Source organism: Podarcis filfolensis, assembly GCF_964270895.1.
Source record: "Podarcis filfolensis genome assembly, chromosome: 1".
Classification (NCBI taxonomy): Eukaryota; Metazoa; Chordata; class Lepidosauria; order Squamata; family Lacertidae; genus Podarcis; species Podarcis filfolensis.
In genome coordinates, this window is record NC_139604.1 from 89787035 (window position 1) to 89806511 (window position 19477).

At 43.3% G+C, this 19477-nt stretch overlaps 1 protein-coding gene across 4 annotated transcripts in view; it reads right to left on the reverse strand.

Moving 5' to 3' along the window:
- SLC8A3 (solute carrier family 8 member A3) overlaps nt 1–19477 on the reverse strand; it is a 169933-nt gene that overhangs the window by 23103 nt on the left and 127353 nt on the right. For 2 of the 4 annotated variants that reach the window (XM_083606464.1, XM_083606465.1), the window contains exons 3-4: nt 16767–16873; nt 2739–2756 (exon numbers count right to left, since the gene is read on the reverse strand). In XM_083606464.1, the coding sequence (XP_083462590.1) occupies nt 2739–2756; nt 16767–16873 (125 nt within the window). Of the gene's footprint in view, nt 1–2738; nt 2757–12669; nt 12774–16766; nt 16874–19477 lie in introns of all 4 variants that reach the window. The other 2 variants (XM_083606467.1, XM_083606466.1) reach the window with 2 other exon arrangements.

Consider the following 19477-nt stretch of genomic DNA (forward strand, 5'->3'; position numbering starts at 1 on the left):
TTTAGCCAGCAGGCTTTGCCAAGACCATAACAATTCATAACAATATGTCATAGGCTCTCTCTTTCTCATTCATATATTATATATGCACTTTATTAGCATCAGATTTTGGCATATGTCCGTTATCTCAGTAACTTGGATGTCCTGAGCGTGGCTTTATTTCAAATGCCTCTCCGCAACAAAGCCTTCTAAGAAAATTTGATAGAGGGCACTTTGAGTTGGTCCACAGAGCTGCAGCTGTCACGCCGGAGAAGCACTTGTCAATCTCCATGCACATAGATCGTTTCTGAGAGCTGCAGCCAGAAGGACTCTGACAGATTCACGGAAAGGGAAGGTGATGGTCCAAGCACATTTGAATGCAAAACACCAGCCTCATTCTCCAGGCTGTGAGACAGATTCTTATCATTTTGCACTCTTTTTTTAAGGGCACAAGCTGAACCATAATTAAGTGTGCAGATGACACAAAGGGGAGACTTTGGAGACCGGGCTGACAATAGCCACTGTCTGATCCTATGTGAATGAAGGTGGCAAGAATGTCAGTCACTGAGGGGGGAGGACCACTAGAAACTGCACAGATGGGGAATGAAAGAGAGCTAAAGATCGCAAGCGAGGGCAGCAGGAGCTGGGGAAGTGGGAGGTGGAAAGCAACAGCAGCAATTACTGCTTTCCAAGAGGCTTGTTTACATCCTGCCTGCCTCTTGGTAATGCTGTCCATTAAGCTGTGGATGTAAATGCAAACCTCCTTCACATCATGATGACAGGTCACTATTGACACCCACTAGAGTCTTAAAGTGGTGTTTTACAAATGGTAAAAATTCGTGCTTTCTCCCTTCTGTTGAAACCTCCAATGGAAGCCCCAGGCAGAAACGAGCATACAGTTCAGTCTCGAAATGGTCTTTTAAGTCAGGGCTACAGGCAATCTGAGTGGGGGCAGCTCCTGGGTGTCCCCTGATTCCTGATACAGAGGTAGGAGCAGGGAGCTTCTAGCCCTTCAACCACTTAACTCGTCTCAGCAGTTACCTGAAGAGAACAGCCCTCTTTGCCTGATAACAGAAGCACTGCCACCATGCTACTGAGGCCTTCACCTGAATGCATACAGGAGCCCTGGCAGCAGTTCAGAATTTGGGAATACCGGCTGGCTGACCCCCCTCCCCGGTGTGGTGGCTAAATGCCAGGTCTGTCTGCAGGAAAACATCGATCACCCAGGATTTTCTCATGGATGAGGGGGCTCACCGGGCAGATTAGCTTTGTGAGCCTATGCTAACCCAGCTGTGTCTGTCTGGGTACTTGGTGAAGCACCATTGCAGGGCAGATGGATGGGGCAGGGGATCATGAGATCATCTATAAAAATTCCATCACCCTCACCAGGAGATTGATGTGCACTGTGCCTGAGGGACTGCTTGTGGTGATCTGGCAACTTCACCATACAGTTTTTGGTGAATCTGGAAGCAGGGCACCTTTGACACCTGTGTGTGTGTGTGTCCCATCCTATTTTGTGATGGTAAGTGTCAGGGAACTGACATCGGAGCCAGGAGTGGAGGCAAGGCTCCCAAGCGATGCCGGAGAAGGGCCCAGCAGGGAGAGAGGGGACTCATCAGCTGGGGAAGGAAATCAGCGTAACACCAGGGATAAAGGGGGCGGATGGGGGAATCGGAGAGGGGGCTCCAGGACTCTTCGCCGGAGACCAGCGGGGAGAGCACAGGTCCTCCGCTACCCACACCCACCCTGCGCAGAAGACTTCCGCGCAGGGAAAGTAGGCGTAGACTTGGCGTCAAAGAACTTCTTTGCTGGAAGAAGTTCAAGAAACGCCCACTGACGGATTCTGCTAGCGACTGAAACAGCCACGAAGTGAAGGGCTGTCCAGCCAGGAAAAGGTTTAACCAGGCAACCTCGCCAAGAGTGGCGGCAACTTACGCACGAGCAACCCCATATAACCATTACAGTAAGTTATTTAAAATTGTTGTAACGCACTCTGGGACCTTAACTTGAAGGGTGGGTAAATAATACTAATAATTTGGTAGGTCTCTCTCTCTCTCTCTCTCTCTCTCTCTCTCACACACACACACCCTGCCCCCATCACCCCCAAATGCACTGTCTCCATTTCAGACCTTCCCGGCACTGAGAGGGAAAGTCTGAAGTGGGTTTCTAAGTACACATAGCAGAAGGCTCTTAGAATTCATCCTATGATCACGGTTCCTGTTCAGATTGTCCAGCATACCATCAAATGCCTGAATAGGGCCTTAAGACAGCAAGTATGCAAAAGGGGCTCCTTTCTGTACAACGACCTGCATCAACAATAATAAGTGCAGTGAAAGTGAGGGAGTTTCTTCTTCTGCTATTACTGTGTTTATTTGATCTGGGAAAGAGCAGGGACATGGCAAGGCTCTCCTGTTCTGACAATCCCACCCAAATCCTTGCTACCTTAGAACAGATAAGAAATTCACAGCACGTGTGTGGACATGAACTCTCAAATTAGGTTGCTATCAAGGAAAATTTTGCTGCACAAATGTGCAGAAACAAGACTGAGGTATCCTTTTTGGCCTGAGGGCCTCCTTCCCTTCTGGGAAGCTTTCAAAGGGGCATATGCCAATGGTCTTAAATTCATATAGTCTCAATGCACAGCTTGATACATGAAAGGTCAAGGAGCTCCAAATAAAAGGGAAGCATTGAAATCAAGGCCACAACAAAGAGAAGAACAGAGCAAAGAGCAAACCAGTTAAGGAAGAGAGGAAAAAACTTACCTTGTGTCAAGAGGAGTGCTATATAAAACAGAAATATAAAAAAGAAGAGAAAAAAGGGAACAGTTAATAACATACGCATGGCAGTTTCATTTTGCAGATGACTGTATTAAATGAGCAATGAACTTGACTTGATGTAGCTGTGAATTTTCTGCCGCCACATGCTAGATGCAGGTTTGTGAACATGCCTGGTAGCAGCAAAATGAGCATGAAGCTGGAGAGAACAGGTGTGTACCAAAGGTTCTGGCTACCAGAGCTTTCCCCCTTTCCTTCATGAGCAGAGGCAGGGAGGTGGGGCTTGAAGGGGTGGGGTGGGGTGGGTCTCTGGAGTCAGAAAGTGTGCCTATTCGCAACACTTTCTCAAGATCTGGGATAAGCCAAAGCTCAACCCAAATAAGTTGTTTTTTCTGACGGGGACTTCAGTCATGTTAGAACCCTTAGAATAGTTGGTGCTTAGCGACTGTAACTTTGCCTTTGCTCAAAAAGTAAGATGCGAGTCATGATTCATGCTTAAAAATGACCTTTAAGTCACCTTACTCCATAGCAAAATTACTGTTGCCGCAGTGGGAAATAAAACATCACCCCATCTACTTTGCATGCTCGCTTTGATAAGTCCTTTAGCGACGGTAATTGTCAGTGATATTCCACCTATAGCTGTAAGGGGGACTGGGTACAGTGCCAAGATACAAAGTGAAGCTCATGGCATGGCCAGAGATGGAAGAATAATTGATGGCCCCACGGCTAATGCCTAGACCTTCCTTAACTTTCCCCAGGAATGTTACAGAGAGTTACAAATGCAGTTGTAAAGTAATCCCGAGAACCAAAACAAATTTGTCTAATTGTATTTTGAGCTTTGAAATCATCTTTTTGTGGTTTTGTTCTATAAAGCTTGATCAAGATGCTGGTTAGGTCAGGTGCTATCGAACCCTAGAGCTGTAAAAGTACAAGATAAAACTACAAGATAAAAGTACTGATAAAACAACAGGAGCTGTAATGCTAACACTGCTAACAATGACTAACCACAACAAATAACTTAGGCCAAATGATTACATATCTTTCTCAATCTCATAATGCAGCTGGAAATCTCTTCTGATGCAAGTGTTTTAATTTCTATTTGCTAATTGGAAGTCTCCAGGTGAGACAGATGGCTGCCAACAAAAAATTGGTAGTCTGACATGGATAGGAGTAGTTTAACCACAGAACTGTTAATTTAGGTTTAGACAGTTAATAATCTTTTTAATGCTAAGATGCCTCATTTAATCCCATTATATCTCTTTCTTTTTTCATGTTTCAGATATTTAATATGACTCATAGGAATTTTGTAACAGGAACTGGTTTTTTTAAGCCAGTCACCATTGTTTCTGTAACTATATTACTTTGAAATTCATTTAAAAACTTGTACGCTTTGAAATTTAGTATGTCTGAAAGCTTAGGGATGGAAATGGCTTTTCCCACTCGGGTACCAAGAACCAGACTGAGGAAGTGCAATCCTGCTGGTTCCCCTGGACCTTTCAGTGGCTTTTGACACCATAAGCCACAGCATCCTTCTAGACCAGTTGGCCGGATTGGGCCTGGGAGACATGGTGATATGGTGGCCTGGTCCGTAATGGAAACCCAGTAATAGACAGTAGTATTGGAGGGCCTTTATATCACCCCATGGCCAATGAACCATGGGGTACCCTTCATGGTTTTCAACATTTATAAGAAACTGTTGAGAGATGGCACCTGAATGTTTGGGTTTAAGTGCACCAACATGAAGATGACATGCAATTGTTTCCCTCTTTTTCATCTGATAATCCCAAGGAGTTCCTAAACTAATGCCTGGAGACCCTTTTGGGTTGGACGAGAGCAAAAAAGCTAGAATTAAACCCAGGCAAGGTGGGCATTCTGTGGGGAGGAGAATTGCTGTCTCTGGATAGAGGGGTACAGGTAGATCTAGGTGAGTTTCCACTCCCCCAAAGGATCGTTTGGGGGAGATCCTGGATTTGTTCCTATCTGGAAAGACCCAGATAGCTGCAGTGGCCAGGTGCACTTGTTTCCAGCTTTGGCTGATATGCCAATGGCAACCTTTCTGAAAGAAGTCTGATCTTGTCTGAGTTATCCATACCCTTGTCACATCCACTGTAATGTGCTGAATGTAGGTCTGCCTTTGAAGACAATTTGGAAAACGACTGTGATTGGAACATGCAGCACTTATACTGTACCAATTGCACTGATAGCTAGTAAGCTTCCAAGTCCACTTTAAAACCTTAATGGTCTGGGGGTCTGGGTTACTTGAAAGGCTGCCTGCACCCATAACAGACTGCCCATGCCCTGAAATCAACAAAAAGAGGTTCTATTTGTTTAGGTGCCCACCTGTTAAAAGTATTGGGCTGGTGGCCACCTGTAATACAGGTTCTTACTTGTGAAAACATGTCCCTGTGGGGATGCGGCAGGTCTCATCCTTAACAAAGCTCTTAAGAGAGCTTTGAAGACATACCTCTTTTGGGCGCTTTTAATAGGTCATGTTGGGAATTTTATGCCGTGAGTCCTTTTAGTTTAATGTTGTTTTGCTGTTTTATTCCTAAAGTTAATGAGTGGGATTATTTTTTTCTTCTATCCTGTAAAGCAATTTTAGATATACAGTAGTGTAAGTTGCTTTGTGGAGAAGATTTCTCGAAAGTAGGCTATAAATAAACAAACGAATGACTGAAAGTTCATCCCAATGTAAAATGCTATTTCTCATTGTTTTGAATATGACAGTATGATGGTCAAAAAAGCAGTTCAAAGCATACCATTATATTCTATACATTAATATGCATGTGTTAGAAATGTACTTATTTTTTGTTCCTGATATTGTTTATGCAGGTAAACATAATTTATGAAAATAAATTAAAAATCATCGCAAAAGTTAATGGCGGAAAGCATGAATCTAGGGGTAGGACATTGCTGGCAGTCTGTAGTGAACATACAACTAAGTCTCTGCTATTTTTATATCTGCTTCTATGAAAGGTTGCCTTCGCAGGAAATATAATTCTGAAATGAGAATGTAATTAAGAAGAGTCTGGAGAAATATGACCTTTTTGATAAAAGTGTGAAATGGAGACAGGTTAATGTGTGTTATCTTTTCAATGTCTTGGGAAAAGATCTTTTACGAATTTAGCCTGCGTACTGTAATCTGATCAGAAGGAACAGATGAGCCTCTCTCCTTGCTCCCATATGCACCCATCAATGGTACTGCAGCTTGTTGATGTTGATGGTGAAACCCTCTCAAACCATTTCTTACATTCTGCTTCTGGTTTTTTTTTTTTTTTTTTGGATGAGACTGCCTACAAAAGGCCAGTCTAGAAGGCTGCTTAATTTGATTGCCAAAGTTGTTGCCATTTAAGAATCCGAGCCCTGTATCCATCAATGTCATCCTATTAGTGCAAGGGTTCCTGCTGATTTTGAGCTGTTTGGATTTATTTGCATGTTTTGTAAACTGACTTGTCTCCCCAACCTCAATGCTTTGCACTTTGATAACCGGCTGTTGTGAACTGCTTCGGGCATGGCTAATTATGGAAAAGGGACATATAAATACACTAGTTTTTTTAAAAAAAACAACAACACACAACCACTTCTGTGACAAAATTAGCACCTTTATGTCTCTTAAAACATTCATTTCTTGATGATCTGGGATATTTTCCTTTCATTTGCACTTCACTCTAGTAATGGAGTGTTTTTCTTTCACTTCTAATGTTACACATGAATATTTGAAGAACACTATGAATGAGATTTCAGGAATGTTGGTTGGCAAGGAAAAATATAGGTATAAAAAGGAAAATTCCCTGGATGCCAAGATCCAGGTTTGGGGCAAGAACTCTTGGGTGAGAAAACCCGAGCAGAGATATAAAATCACAAAACATGCAGCAATGTAAAGTGTGGAAATATAGGCTGTTAGATCTTTAAAATATGCCCTTCAACTTCTTCCAAAGTTCCCCTCTTCCCTTAACATAGAAAAAAAGACCACACATTTAGTAAGTTAAAAAATTGTTTAATTACAAGCTCACCAAAGGTCAGATTCATTTGCTTTTCATACAGCATTCAGAATACACAGGCAACAAAACTTAGGTTTGTGGTGAAGGTCCCTAAATTATTGGTACAGGAACTCAAGAATGGCTTTTAAAAGAGGCCATGCGTTCTGAGCTTGGAGCAACCAGCCCAAACCTGGAGTTCACATGGTAGCCTATGAGGGGAAGAATAGGCTTGCCTTCCAATCCCTCTCAAGGTGAGCTAAGACTGGTGGGAGGGTTTACTCTATGGTATTTACCCCTTCATGCATTAATCAGACTTAAGCATGCTGATTAGATGAGGCTGGTTATACTACAAACTCCTTCTCAGGCAAATACACCAATTGCATGTACAATTAATGAACCACCTAGAGTCCCATCTTGATATAGAGGTTCTCAAAACTGTCTCTTGGTAGGGAGTTGGTCAGAATGTTGACAGCCATTTCTTTGGTTTGAAAATACACCAATTCAGCAAGTCCATCTGGTATCACTGCATGCACATAGTAGTATTTCACCCCAATGTGTTTGGGTCTTGCATGAAACCTCTTGCTTTGAGATAATTTCAAGCAGCTTTGAGTGTACACCTATCAGACAAGTTTCTCCCCACACAACCCAAAGTCCGTAGTTATTGGTCAATCCAGACCATTTCTCTGTATGCTGTGGCTGTGGCTATGTACTCTGAGGAAGACAAAGCTATAGAATTTTGTTTACAAATGGCCCAGGAAACAGGACAATTTCCAAACATAAAGAGAAATCCACCTGTTGACTTATACTCCTTTGGGTTTCTGGCTCAGTCTGCATCCACGTACTCATAGTTTTGGATTGTTGTCAGCGTAAGTTTACAATTCATAGTTCACTTTAAGTAACTAACAACAACTTTTCACAGCAGTTCAGTCCTTCTCAGTGGGAGAGCTAACTTTCCTGCTTAGGATTCCCACTGCATTTGCTATGTCAGGTCTGGTTGTTGTGGTTAAGTACAGGAGATTTCCTTTGGCCGAGCTGTACTCAATTTCCCCTTCTGCACCCAGCTGCCTTCTTGTCCAGGTCTGGTGCTGGTGCAGTGCATCAATCTCTTCCTGTGCAGCATCCCTTCACAGGTGAGCTTCAGCAGTTAGCATCTGCTCTATCTTTTCCCAGGTGGAAGGTTCTAGAGGTTGCGATGACCTTGCAAGATGGGACAGTTGTGGGACTGGGTCTTGGTGAGCACCTGACACCTGGCTCTGGAACCTCGTCTGCTTCTTCATCACCCTTTAACGCAAACATGTCGTCATTAGTCTGCTTCCCTCTGGCTGTGCTGCATCTTGGAATCTGCTCCTCTGCTTCTCTTTCCTGTTCAGCATCTGTGCTAAGTGGTGTGACAGTAGAAGGCAGATCTGGACTGTTATACATCAATTTTGGTAAATTTATGAGGCCTTGTGTTTCTTCCTCTGACTCACCAGAAAAGTCCATCACAGTTCCTCTCTTGACAGCTCTCCTGTATTCATCAAAATGAACCACATGTCTTGTGCTGACTTTCCCAGTACCCAAGTCCATTACTTTGCATCCTTTGCTTCTCAGAGCATAGCCAATCACAACAGTCTCTTCTGCTCTGGAATCTAACTTGTGCCTATCCTCCTTGGGTACACAGGCATGGGCAATACTGCCAAGTACATGCATGTGTGGCATGTTAGGTACTCTTCTGTGCCAAAGTTCAAAAGGTGTATGTGGTTGGCAGTCTACTGTGGAGATATACTGCAGTGGCTACTGTATCTTCCCAAATGCGTTTGGGAAGGCCAAAGTCACTCAACATGCACAAAGCCATTTCCAGAAGAGATCTAAACTTTTCTCTCAGTGATGTGAGTTTTGCCATCACCCAATGAAAAACATAATTTTTCCTTACAACTCTCTGTTTCTCCATAGTTCTTCCTCTGGGACTTCAAAACACAGAGTTGTGTCTCACACAACTCCCTTTCTCTTTCATTTCTTGGGGTGGGGGCTAAAAAGGAGAGCTGTGTTTGCTGCCTGGGCAAACCAAACCTTGCTTTGCCTTTGTTACACATGCAGAAGTTTGTGTGGCACAGCTGGAGAGGTTCCAATGAAATGCAATTCCTTCTCCATCTTCTGAACCAAATGCTGTGATGGAATTATACCTTGCATTATACCCTTCAGGCCATTATAATTTAGACTTTGGAGCACCCTGACTGAAAAAGGAGACCTGGTGCTGTAGCCCCTCTAATGCTGGAGTGTCAAAACTGTTGTGTGAAGGGAATATCCAGCCCAAATTTCCCTGGGGGGCTGACAAAGTAAAAGGAAACCTAGACCCCAGTTGTCAACTAATGTGACACTCAAGCCATCAAATGAGTTAACAGCCCAGTGAAAAGATGTCATCTTCCTAGCAAGAAAAAAAAAAAAGGCTGGATTTACTGGAGGGACACTCAAAAGGTACTGACAGTAGGGCGACCAGAAAGGTGACACAATCTGCTGGAAGGCTTCTAGGCCCTGTTATGTTTCGCCAACAACGGTTTGGTCCCTGTCACTGCAGATAAGGGAAACATATAGAACCATGGGACTGCAGAATGAGATTGGGAAGCCTTGGAGCCAATCAGTGGAAGGGAGAAGAAGGCAACCCATTTACAGCTCTAACAACGAGAAGTTCAACAAACTCTTGGTGGTGGTGGTTGTTTTGCATTTGTTATCACAAATGGAACAAGGGCATTGGCAAGAAGAGATATATTTGCTGGTGGGTTCTGATCCCTGTGTTCCTTACCAAGCTACAAATGAAAGAGAAAGAGGATACCCACCTCAGGCCTAATCTGTGGGGGAGGGGCATTGTCACAGAATGAGATTACAAAAGAGGGAAATGTCGGGAAACTGATAACGCACAGGATTATGAGGGCCGAACATAGTTACAGCCAATAATTCTGAAGGGAATTCAAACGTAAAATGGCTGAGGAGCTCACAAAATACAATTTAATTCAATTTAGCTAATACACTAGAAGCCTGGAGGGTAACAAAGATTGAACATCTTATAGGATGAATTTATCTAAATAGGATGAACAGTTAATCCGGGAGAGAGGGAAGGAAGAGGCACACATTGGTTCAGCCTCATTTCTCTACCAAATAACTTGGCAGAGTGAAATAAACATTAAAATACAAATTCACACAAAGGATAACAGAGCTATCAACACCTGCTCTCATTTCTACATAGTGTCTCCAGTCCAGGCAGTGGCCAGGACTCCACCTGGGTAGTTGTACATTCTCTAGGCTCAAACCCTGAAAGGGGCATCAGTCCCTGTAATAATGGTCGTAGCAGCAACACGTGTGGCCGCCTCAGTAGGAACATAGAAAGCTGCCTTATATGAAGTCAGGCCATTGGTCCATCTACCTTAGCACTGTTGACACTGACTGGCAGCAGCTCTCCAGAGTTTCAGGCAGGAGTCTTTCCCAACCTGACCTGGAGATGCAGAGATTGAACCAAGACTTTCTTTATGTACAGCATGTGCTCTACCACTGAGCTTCATTCCTTGCTGAATTTGTCTCTGCCACATTGTTATTAAAGGTAAACAGTTAGGGCCAACTAGATGATATGGTAGGAGATCTGGGACTGGACCTCCTCTGATTTTTATCTGTACCTAAAAGCACTCATGAGGTGGCTTGAGTTGGACAGCGACCAGAACACAGGATGAGGAAGCTGTCTCCCCATGACATGTGAAATAAACCAACCCCCCTCAAAAAGATGCTGTTTGCCCCATGGGGGCATAACAGGCAGGCAATTTATTAGCTCTCTACCCCCCCCCCCACACACTGGGGGCTTGACTTGACATTGGGTCGCTCCATAGCAAAGTTTAGCTGTGAAGAAACCAAGGGGAGATCCATCACAGATCTCCCTTCACTTTATCTGGAAGGTAAGAATCAAGAGTATAGAAATAGTAGAACCAAGGAAAAAGCTAACAGGGTTGCTGTGGATACCATTGCTGAAGTGCATTAGGAAAGGCTGGGCTGGGCTGGGGAGGGAGAGAAGAAAGGTAGAGCTTATTAGGTGCCGGTAACAGACATGCGGGAGGGAGAAGAAGCATTGATGGAAGGTTGGCATTCCCTTAGCTGAGAGGCAAAGGAGTGGATTGGGAGGATTGGATTTAGGGGATTATGAGTAAGCATTGGAGAGGCTTTATTTTAAAAAATTAGCTTAAAATACTTGATTTAAAACACTTGAATAGTTTCATCACACAGTTTTAATTTCTTTGTTTAATATTGCATTATGAACCCTCTGAATAGGGCAGGATTACCATACACAAACAAATCAAGCTCTTCTGGCTTTATGCTTGAAGGAATTGATGCTTTAAAATTTTGCAGCCTTTTTTAAAGAAGAGCCAACAAAAATGTCTCCCCAGTATTATTGTTGTTGTTGTTGTTGTTAATTATTTTGGAGAACCATTATTTAATGTCACTTTTTTAAAAACAGCTGTACAAAAGCATCAATTTATTTAACCATAAAGCCAAGAGAACTTGATTTGTTTGTACGATAGGTATTATACTAGGAAACACAATTTATTGATCTAAAATATTTAATGCATGCTTTGCTATAAATTAAAAAAAAATACTTTAAAAGTGAGTTTATCTCTGCCTTCTCAAGACTTCTGCATTCAGTGGTATAGGATGCTGCTCGCTTTGGTCAGCGGTTTGGTACACTGGGACCCCCTTGACAAGACCCATTGAAATGAAGAGGAGCTGTGTGAAAACCCTTGATAGATCCTCGTGTGCCTGCCCTTTCGAGGTGGGTGCCTGCCACATGCACATAAACAGGCCTAGGAATGACGCCTCAGAAGATGGTTTAACTTCCAAAATCAACAGACTCCTCTGTTGCTGATGTGCAGTCAGCTTCATTTTCATCTGCCAGCTAACCAGAATGTTTAGCGAGGTGGCGCTGTGGGTAAAACCTCAGTGCCTAGGGCTTGCCGATCGTATGGTCGGCGGTTCGAATCCCCGCGGCGGGGTGAGCTCCCATCTTTCAGTCCCAGCTCCTGCCCACCTAGCAGTTCGAAAGCACCCCTAAGTGCAAGTAGATAAATAGGTACCGCTTTATAGCGGGAAGGTAAACGGCGTTTCCGTGTGCTGGTGCTGGCTCGCCAGAGCAGCTTCGTCACGCTGGCCACGTGACCTGGAAGTGTCTCCGGACAGCGCTGGCCCCCGGCCTCTTAAGTGAGATGGGTGCACAACCCTAGAGTCGGACACGACTGGCCCGTACGGACAGGGGTACCTTTACCTTTACCTTTAATGTTAGAGCTGTGAAGTTTTATTAATAAAAGTATAATTTTTCCTTGCCAGGCTGTCAGATTTTTGCACCGAAGAAGCAAACAGAATGCAAATGCTCATTGTCATTATTATGACAGAACCCGTTCATTACAATTCCAGCTGTAGGTGTTAAAAAATAAAAATTCACCAGCACCCAAAGTCATCCACTGCAAGTTATGCCACAGAAAAGGAGCAAGGAGGCGGAGGAGGCGGGAAAGACTGTGCAAGATACAGAACTGTGGAGGAAGCTGAAAAGGCAGCCATGCAAGTTGCATTCTTTTGGCGGGGCTGGGGAAGGGCTTTCAGTCTCGGCATGAGGGAGAAGGCCAAAGATGTCACCGAAAGGGGGAATAAAGCAAGAGAGAGAGAGAAAGAGAAGAAACGGTTCAAACACACGCGGCTCACACGGCCTGACAGGCACAAGCACTGCACGAAAGGAGGATCCGAAATAAGCTAGGCTCAAAAAACTCAGAGATGGGACCGAAACAGGGTGAGAGCGAGAATATAGGAGGGAAAGGAATAAAACTTGGTCCGTGTAAAAACGAAAGAGAAAAAAAGGGTGGGGGGGAGCAAAAAGATTACTTTTTTGTGGATTTGGGTTTCTTTTGTTTGTTTTTCCAAAAAGAATCTCACACCTGATATTCCTCGTTCCATCCATTTCGGTTCACCAAGGGCAATGAAGAAATTCTCCTGCCTTTCGTATTCCTCCTCATCTACTATATTAACCCTTACGGTCTTCCTGTAGGGACAACAAGAAAGACATATGTGTACAGTGGGTTGCCTGGTTGGGAGCAGATGCAGCAAACAGCAGCAGCGGCAGCACCTCCACCGCCACACCATTCCCACATGCACCATTCCCACTCCTGCCACTGCCTGCGGCAGCCCTTTCACTGGCTTTCTATGGCACGCTGGTCGTAGCTGATCTTTAGGTGAGTCGGAGAATGTTAGAGGAGGAAAGGAGGGCTGGGAGGGGCAGGGGGCGAGGAAAGGGAACCTGGTCCTTGTTGATGGTTAGTGGAAGGTGATTTCTGCAGCACATTTAGTTGAGTGTCACATGGTAATAACAGCTTGTCAGCTGGCTCGACAATAACCAATCAAAAATGTCCATAGGCAAAAGAGAGCCCTAGACACACACACATATACCTGAAGTGTTTTAGGAGAAGAGCCAATTTCTCTCTCTCACACACATTTTATAATATCAGGTTTGGTCTTTGGCGGGGAGCATGGTTACATTAGCATACACACATACATGTACACACACGCACACCCCTTTCCATCTAGGGTAGTCCTCTTGCTCCAAGAAGACACACACTGACTTTTCCTTTTTCCTTTAAAAATGCACGCCTGCAATTGCAGGTCCATTTAAGTTTAACTATGGTTTACATATATACTGGTGCATGGAGCTAAAATTGCAGCTGCTTGGCTCCTTCTCTGGTCTTGCTGAGAATGAATCCATCAGTATTACGCCTGAACTCTGGCCTGTCGTTTGTTTTCCCCAAACAAACCTTGCGATGGAATCCAAGAGGAAACCTTAGTTACAGCTCATGGCTTGTTTGGAGAGGGACAATACAAGCCTCGGTTTGGATGTAATGCTAAGATAAACCATGGCTTAGTTCCTGGCAGTGTGGCAGCAGCAAAAGCGTGAGGGGATTAAAGTGCTTGCAATTTTTGCACTGGGCACCAGCATGTTTCTCATTCAGCTTTAAATCATAGTTAAGCATAATGCCAACCAGGCCAGGATCTGATATGCTTACTTAGTTTTTTTGGGGGGGGGATGGAAGTGCCTACTGTGGCTTAGAAATTTGCTTTTGCTGAATGAGGTGCTGCCATATGTCCGGATCCCCCCCCCCCACTAGACATTACCAGGATTTCAAAGGTGGAATTGACATCCGGGGGGAATTTCCGAAAGGCGGCACTTTGATCTTAGGAAAGTCAATCAAAAAATCAAGTTTCTTTGGTGTTTTTGTTAAAAAAAAAGTTCAACAATGTTCGGGGTGTCTGTCCTGGTTTTTTACTTTTCTGAAATATGGCAGCCCTAGGTGCTACTCAGTGTTCATGAAATTCAGTGTTACAAGGTTAAAGGCACAATGCAATCCAACCAGGTAAGCATGTCATTTTCATTCAAAAAAGAGACAGTGGTAAGAATGCAGTTTAAATGACTTTTACAAAGTTCACTGACTTGATTCTTTCCCTTCCTAATGGTACATTATGTTAACACTAAGGCAGCAGCAGAAAAGGGCTAATGGTAACACTATGGTTGCTTTTATTCTGTCAAATGTGTCAAAAGGAAGAAAATTGATCATTTCCTACTTTCTCTTTCCCCCTGGAGATTGCCCTGTAATGTCCCTGGGGCTTTCTATTAGAGCTCTTAGGCCAGTTCTAACACAATCCCTCCTAGTTACTTGTTCAGGAGAAGCAGATGTGAAAATTTCATTCCTTACATTTTGAAACCACACATAGGTAAGGTAAGTGGCACAAAGTAGCTACCGTCTGAAACAGGCCTTTGTAATGTGAAGAATATCAGAAGCAACTCTGAGAGACAAATAAATAGCAGTCAAGACTTTTGTCAGACACCTATCTCAGGGCATTTCCACATATGAGGCTTAAATTGGCTCCTAACGCAAATGAAAAATCTACCCTGGCAACTCTCTTCTGAATTCTCTGCCAAATTAATGCATGGCACAAAGAGTGAGAAAAGCTCAAATGTGTCTTTTAGGGTTGCATGTTTGAAACACTCTCAATTCCCACAGTACAGTCAGGTGCAGCAGACTGCCACCATTTTCTGGTAAAGTCTCTCTATGTGTATTGAAAAGGCCTTTAAGGAAGAAGGGATTTAGGTAGCTGTGTATGTTGCCGCTGTTCCCACATCTACACTTCTGCCTCTAGGGTGATGTTGACAGCCTCCAAGGCACTGCTCAGAAACAGTCCTGGTCACAAAGATGTCAGGTCAACATCAAAATAATTGTGTGAAGGAGGAGACCCTGAAGTTGGGCTCCTTAGTGGCTCAGCGGGGAAACAGATGTGGAACTACATTTAGGTGTTGCATCTAACCTTTTCTTAAAATGCAAAATGTTACACTGAGACTGCCTCTGCGTTAATCTGGAAAGAAGTCATGAGGGTAAAAGAAGTGCACTTGGAAATAGAAGCCAAATGGAACAAAGAGCAAGTGCATGTGCGTGTGTGTGTGTGTGAGAGAGAGAGAGATAGTGAGAGAGCACACACGCAGATATGGATAGGCCAAGGGGAAATCACTGTTCAGCTATGCTGCCATTGGGGGAATCATGCCAGATCATTTTCTCAGCCAGTCGTGGGCAGCGGGGTGGAGCAACCATCCAGACATTGCCATCCCTATGGCTTACGCTTGGGCAAGACAACAGCATGGTCAAGGCTGCATGGCAGGGCCAGCTTAAGACATGTTGAACTACAAAATGGCACCCCTGCCAGGCAAGTAGGGGTGACTGAGGATCTACACTGGGAACAAGGGCGGGGATAAACTCAACCTTATCTGATGGTTAAAGTGGGAATCAGAGGGGGTGAGCAGGGGCCCGCTCTGAATCACACCAGGCAGATGCAGAGCTCAACAGACCCCAGAGGGCAGCCCTGGCCATTTCTTCTCTGTGGGTGGTAGGAGACCAGCAGTGGCTCCTACTCATCAAGAAGTTGCTGTAGAGGCGGCACTGGGGATGGGCTGCCGAGGAGGTGGCAGATCTGCCTCCAAGGAGTGCAGCAGCAAGATACACATTGTTTGGAGGCTAGATCTGCTGCCCCTGTGGATCCTGCTGCCTGAGGTGGTTGCCCCACCTTGCCTCTTGAGTGGGCTGGCCCTGATGAAAGTACACACAGGCAGGAGCCCTGGACTAGCTCTGCTTCCGTCTTTGCACAGCCCCAACCACACCACTCCTGCTCTCAGCCTAATCAACCTCTGCATAATCACACTTCAACAGATGTAGAGAGGTTTTCATTTGGGTCTATGGAACCAACGTGGAGTTGAAATAGAAGTTCAACCATTGGGTAGAATCTGTGGCCTTACTGGCAAGGAGAGTGGCATTGGCATAAGGTCGGGAGCGCACAAGAATGGCACAAGAGGATGTTGCACACAGTGAAATGTGGAAATATTGGACGTATGTAGCCTGAATTTCTATTTGTTCATGATATCACCGCTGACTGCAATATTATCCATTATGCCCAAAATCCAGTAAGTAGAAATACCATTTTTTTAAAGGGCTAGACAAAACTGATTAGTGAAACTTTTCCTTTTGCAAAGAACCAAACAGTTACTCTTGCAAAGTGGTGTGCTAACCATTGTGCATTGCAGACATCGGGGTGTTGCCTGGCATACCAAGAGCAAATGCTGTCTGTGAGGATAGCTCCACGGAAAGAGCTTCAAGAAATACACAGCTTTACTTCATGATGGAACACAGTGCTTCACAGCCTATTCTGTGGTGTCAGTGATGGGGCTGAAAACCCCAGTGTCTAGTTATTCCAAGAATGTGCGCTGACATTCACAAGCCACACACACCACAGGCACACACACTTCCCCATACCTAGAATGCATTGTCTCGCTAGCTCCCATCAGTACCATGTGACAGGTTGTGCATACACAGCAGTGTTAAGGATTGAGCAGTTGGAAAACAAAAAGAGACTATAGAGAGTGAGAAAAGAAAGGCAAGGAGACGAGAAGAGAAAGAGGAAAGAAGAGTGTTAATGTTAGTTGGGAGAACCAGTACTACACCTTTCTGTAAACTCATATCCACCATGCGTGGGCCCATCAGCTCAATGAAGAAAGTCTTGTTTTTCTCATACTCCTCATCATCAATTACCTTGATGTGAATAGTTTTGCTGTGAATGGAAAAATAATAAGTGTCATAATGGGGAGAAGGGGCGGGGAGGCAAGCTGGGTCAAGAGAGGGAGAGAGAAGCCAAAGAGAGATTTTAGATGGTCAAAGCTTACTCACCCATTACAAATGGCAAAACACAGTAGAGATTTAAACTTTTTGCTGGGCAGCTAGCTAGTCTGGCAGAACATTGGCACCAGACGCTGGCCACACAGTGCTAAAATTTGTTCTTTTTGCAAAAGCTACTCATATGCTAAGTCCTCTGTTTACATCTAAAACCTTGTTGTCATAGAATTCATATCAGAAGGCATTCGCACACCCACTGTTTATACACAAGGGTTAACTTTTGCAACTCAAACTGGACATTTAAGATGCATTGTTAACTCTGAGTTAAAAAATTAAATAGCATATCGCAAATGGAAAGGTAATTTTTAATAACCCACTACATTTTTAAAATGGAACATTTCAGAAATTTATGACACAATTCACTTGGCTAGAAATGAAAACATTTTATTTTGCATCAAGGTTACAAAACACTATTCATTTTAACACTTTTAAAATTTTGTTCTGTTTTTTAAAACCAAGTAAGCAAAGATTCTGAAAATATTATAAGATCGGGGCATTCCACACCAAAGTTTGTTTGTATAAAAATGTCAGTATAAGAAAGGTGTCAGTAGGAAAAAAATGTTAGAACTCTATTAACGCTAAAAATCTGCAAGAAATCACACCTGTGCCTTGGCATATAGATTCTCATTGTTGGTCTTTAAACTACAGTATACTTTTGATTTTTCTTTATTTTAAAAGCAAACACTAATACTCCTGTAAAGTGCATGTTGTGTTAAGACAGTAATGGCAGACAGTGTTACTTCATTAACTAGATCTGTTGAATGTGACTCAGGGCGAAACTAGACATGACATTAATTGCGTGAATGCAATTGATGTGCACATTCCTCATAATGTAAAATAGCAATTACAGGAAAACCAGAGCAGTCTCAGAACCATGGGGTGGGTGGGGAATTTTTAAACTCTTTCTCTCTTTGCAGCAAAAATCAGTCCCCCCAAAGCACTTCATTGCCTGCATTGGTTCACTCTCTTCCAGTTCTCTGTGTGGGCTAATGAATGTCTAAAATGATGAAGGCAAGCTATTTATTTTGACATTAATAAAGTAAAAGTAAATAATGGTAGATTTCCTCCTACCCCCATGCCCTCTTCAAATCTCCTCCAGATACTTGGGGGAACCACAGAACAAATTAAAGGGAGGGTATGCAAGGGGGAAATGATCTATCATGCAAGCAACCACCATTATTTTCAAATATTAAAGGCACACTATTGCATGTCAGCCATCCCTTGCTCTGTTGCTACTTCTATTTTCAGGCTTGTTTTGCAAATAACCAAGGACCCTAGTTCTTCACATCTGATAGTCTTGAAACAGTTCCAAAACTTATCCTGAGGACTTCTAAAGGAACTGCTTTCCTAACTTGCAACAGCAAACCTTAAGCAAATTATTATGATGGTAACAAGACAGCGCTTCACTGGGGAACTGAGGAAGGAAAGAACCTGGCTGCAAAATATGAAAATATTTTTTTTAAAAATAATTTTTATTCATTTTCCAAACAAATTTTATACAGTCAACAAATTATTTTGCACTCATTCTTCAATTTTTGACTTCCCTCAGTTTCTCTGTCAATCTTTCGTAAAATTTCTATTTGTTGACGCATTTCTAAACAAAATATGAAAATAAATCACCACTAAGGAAGTAGGAAAAGTGGGGGGAAGGGGACGCAAAGCTGCTTTCATCTGTGTAGATAACCAAAATATTCAGAAGTTCCTCCCAACATTAAAGTCCAACATAAAGGTAACAATTTGCTTCAGGAAAGTTAGTAAAATCTCTGTGGAAATGCTACCAAGAGCCTTTGAATTCCTTCTTCAGGGGCAGAGGCTCATCCATCAAGCTCTAAATCAGTCTCCCCCAGTCTGGTACCTTCCAGATGTTTTGAACTAGAACTACCATCAGTCACAGACAGCACTGCTGGGGAAGACTGTGTTTTAAACTGTTTGAAAAACAACTATTTGAATTGGATAACAAACCCGGGAAATGGATGGTTTCCTCCTTGTTGCAAACGAAAAAAAGGTCCTGTCACCTTATTTAGTCATCAATGACCCCAAGATTTTCTCATCCTGTATGTTATGTTGAATTTGCAAACACTCAATGTGAAGCAGAAGGTGCCTTACATATAAACAGTGCTTTTTTTCTTTTTCTTTTTCTAAAAAAAGTTGAGAGGTACTCTCATTTTCCTCCTCATATTGAAATACTGCCCCTCACTGAGGCCAAACTTAGATTCACAAAATGTTTAGGGGTATACATACCCATGCATACCCCCAGAAAAAAGCACTGCATATCTATCATCTATCTATCTATCTATCTATCTATCTATCTATCTATCTATCTATCTATCTATCATCTATCTATCTATCTATCTATCTATCTATCATCTATCTATCTATCTATCTATCATCTACCTACCTACCTACCTACCTACCTATCATCTATCTGTGGCATGCTGCCAGCTAGTAAACAGATGAATGGTGCTGTCTTGGAATCTACCTT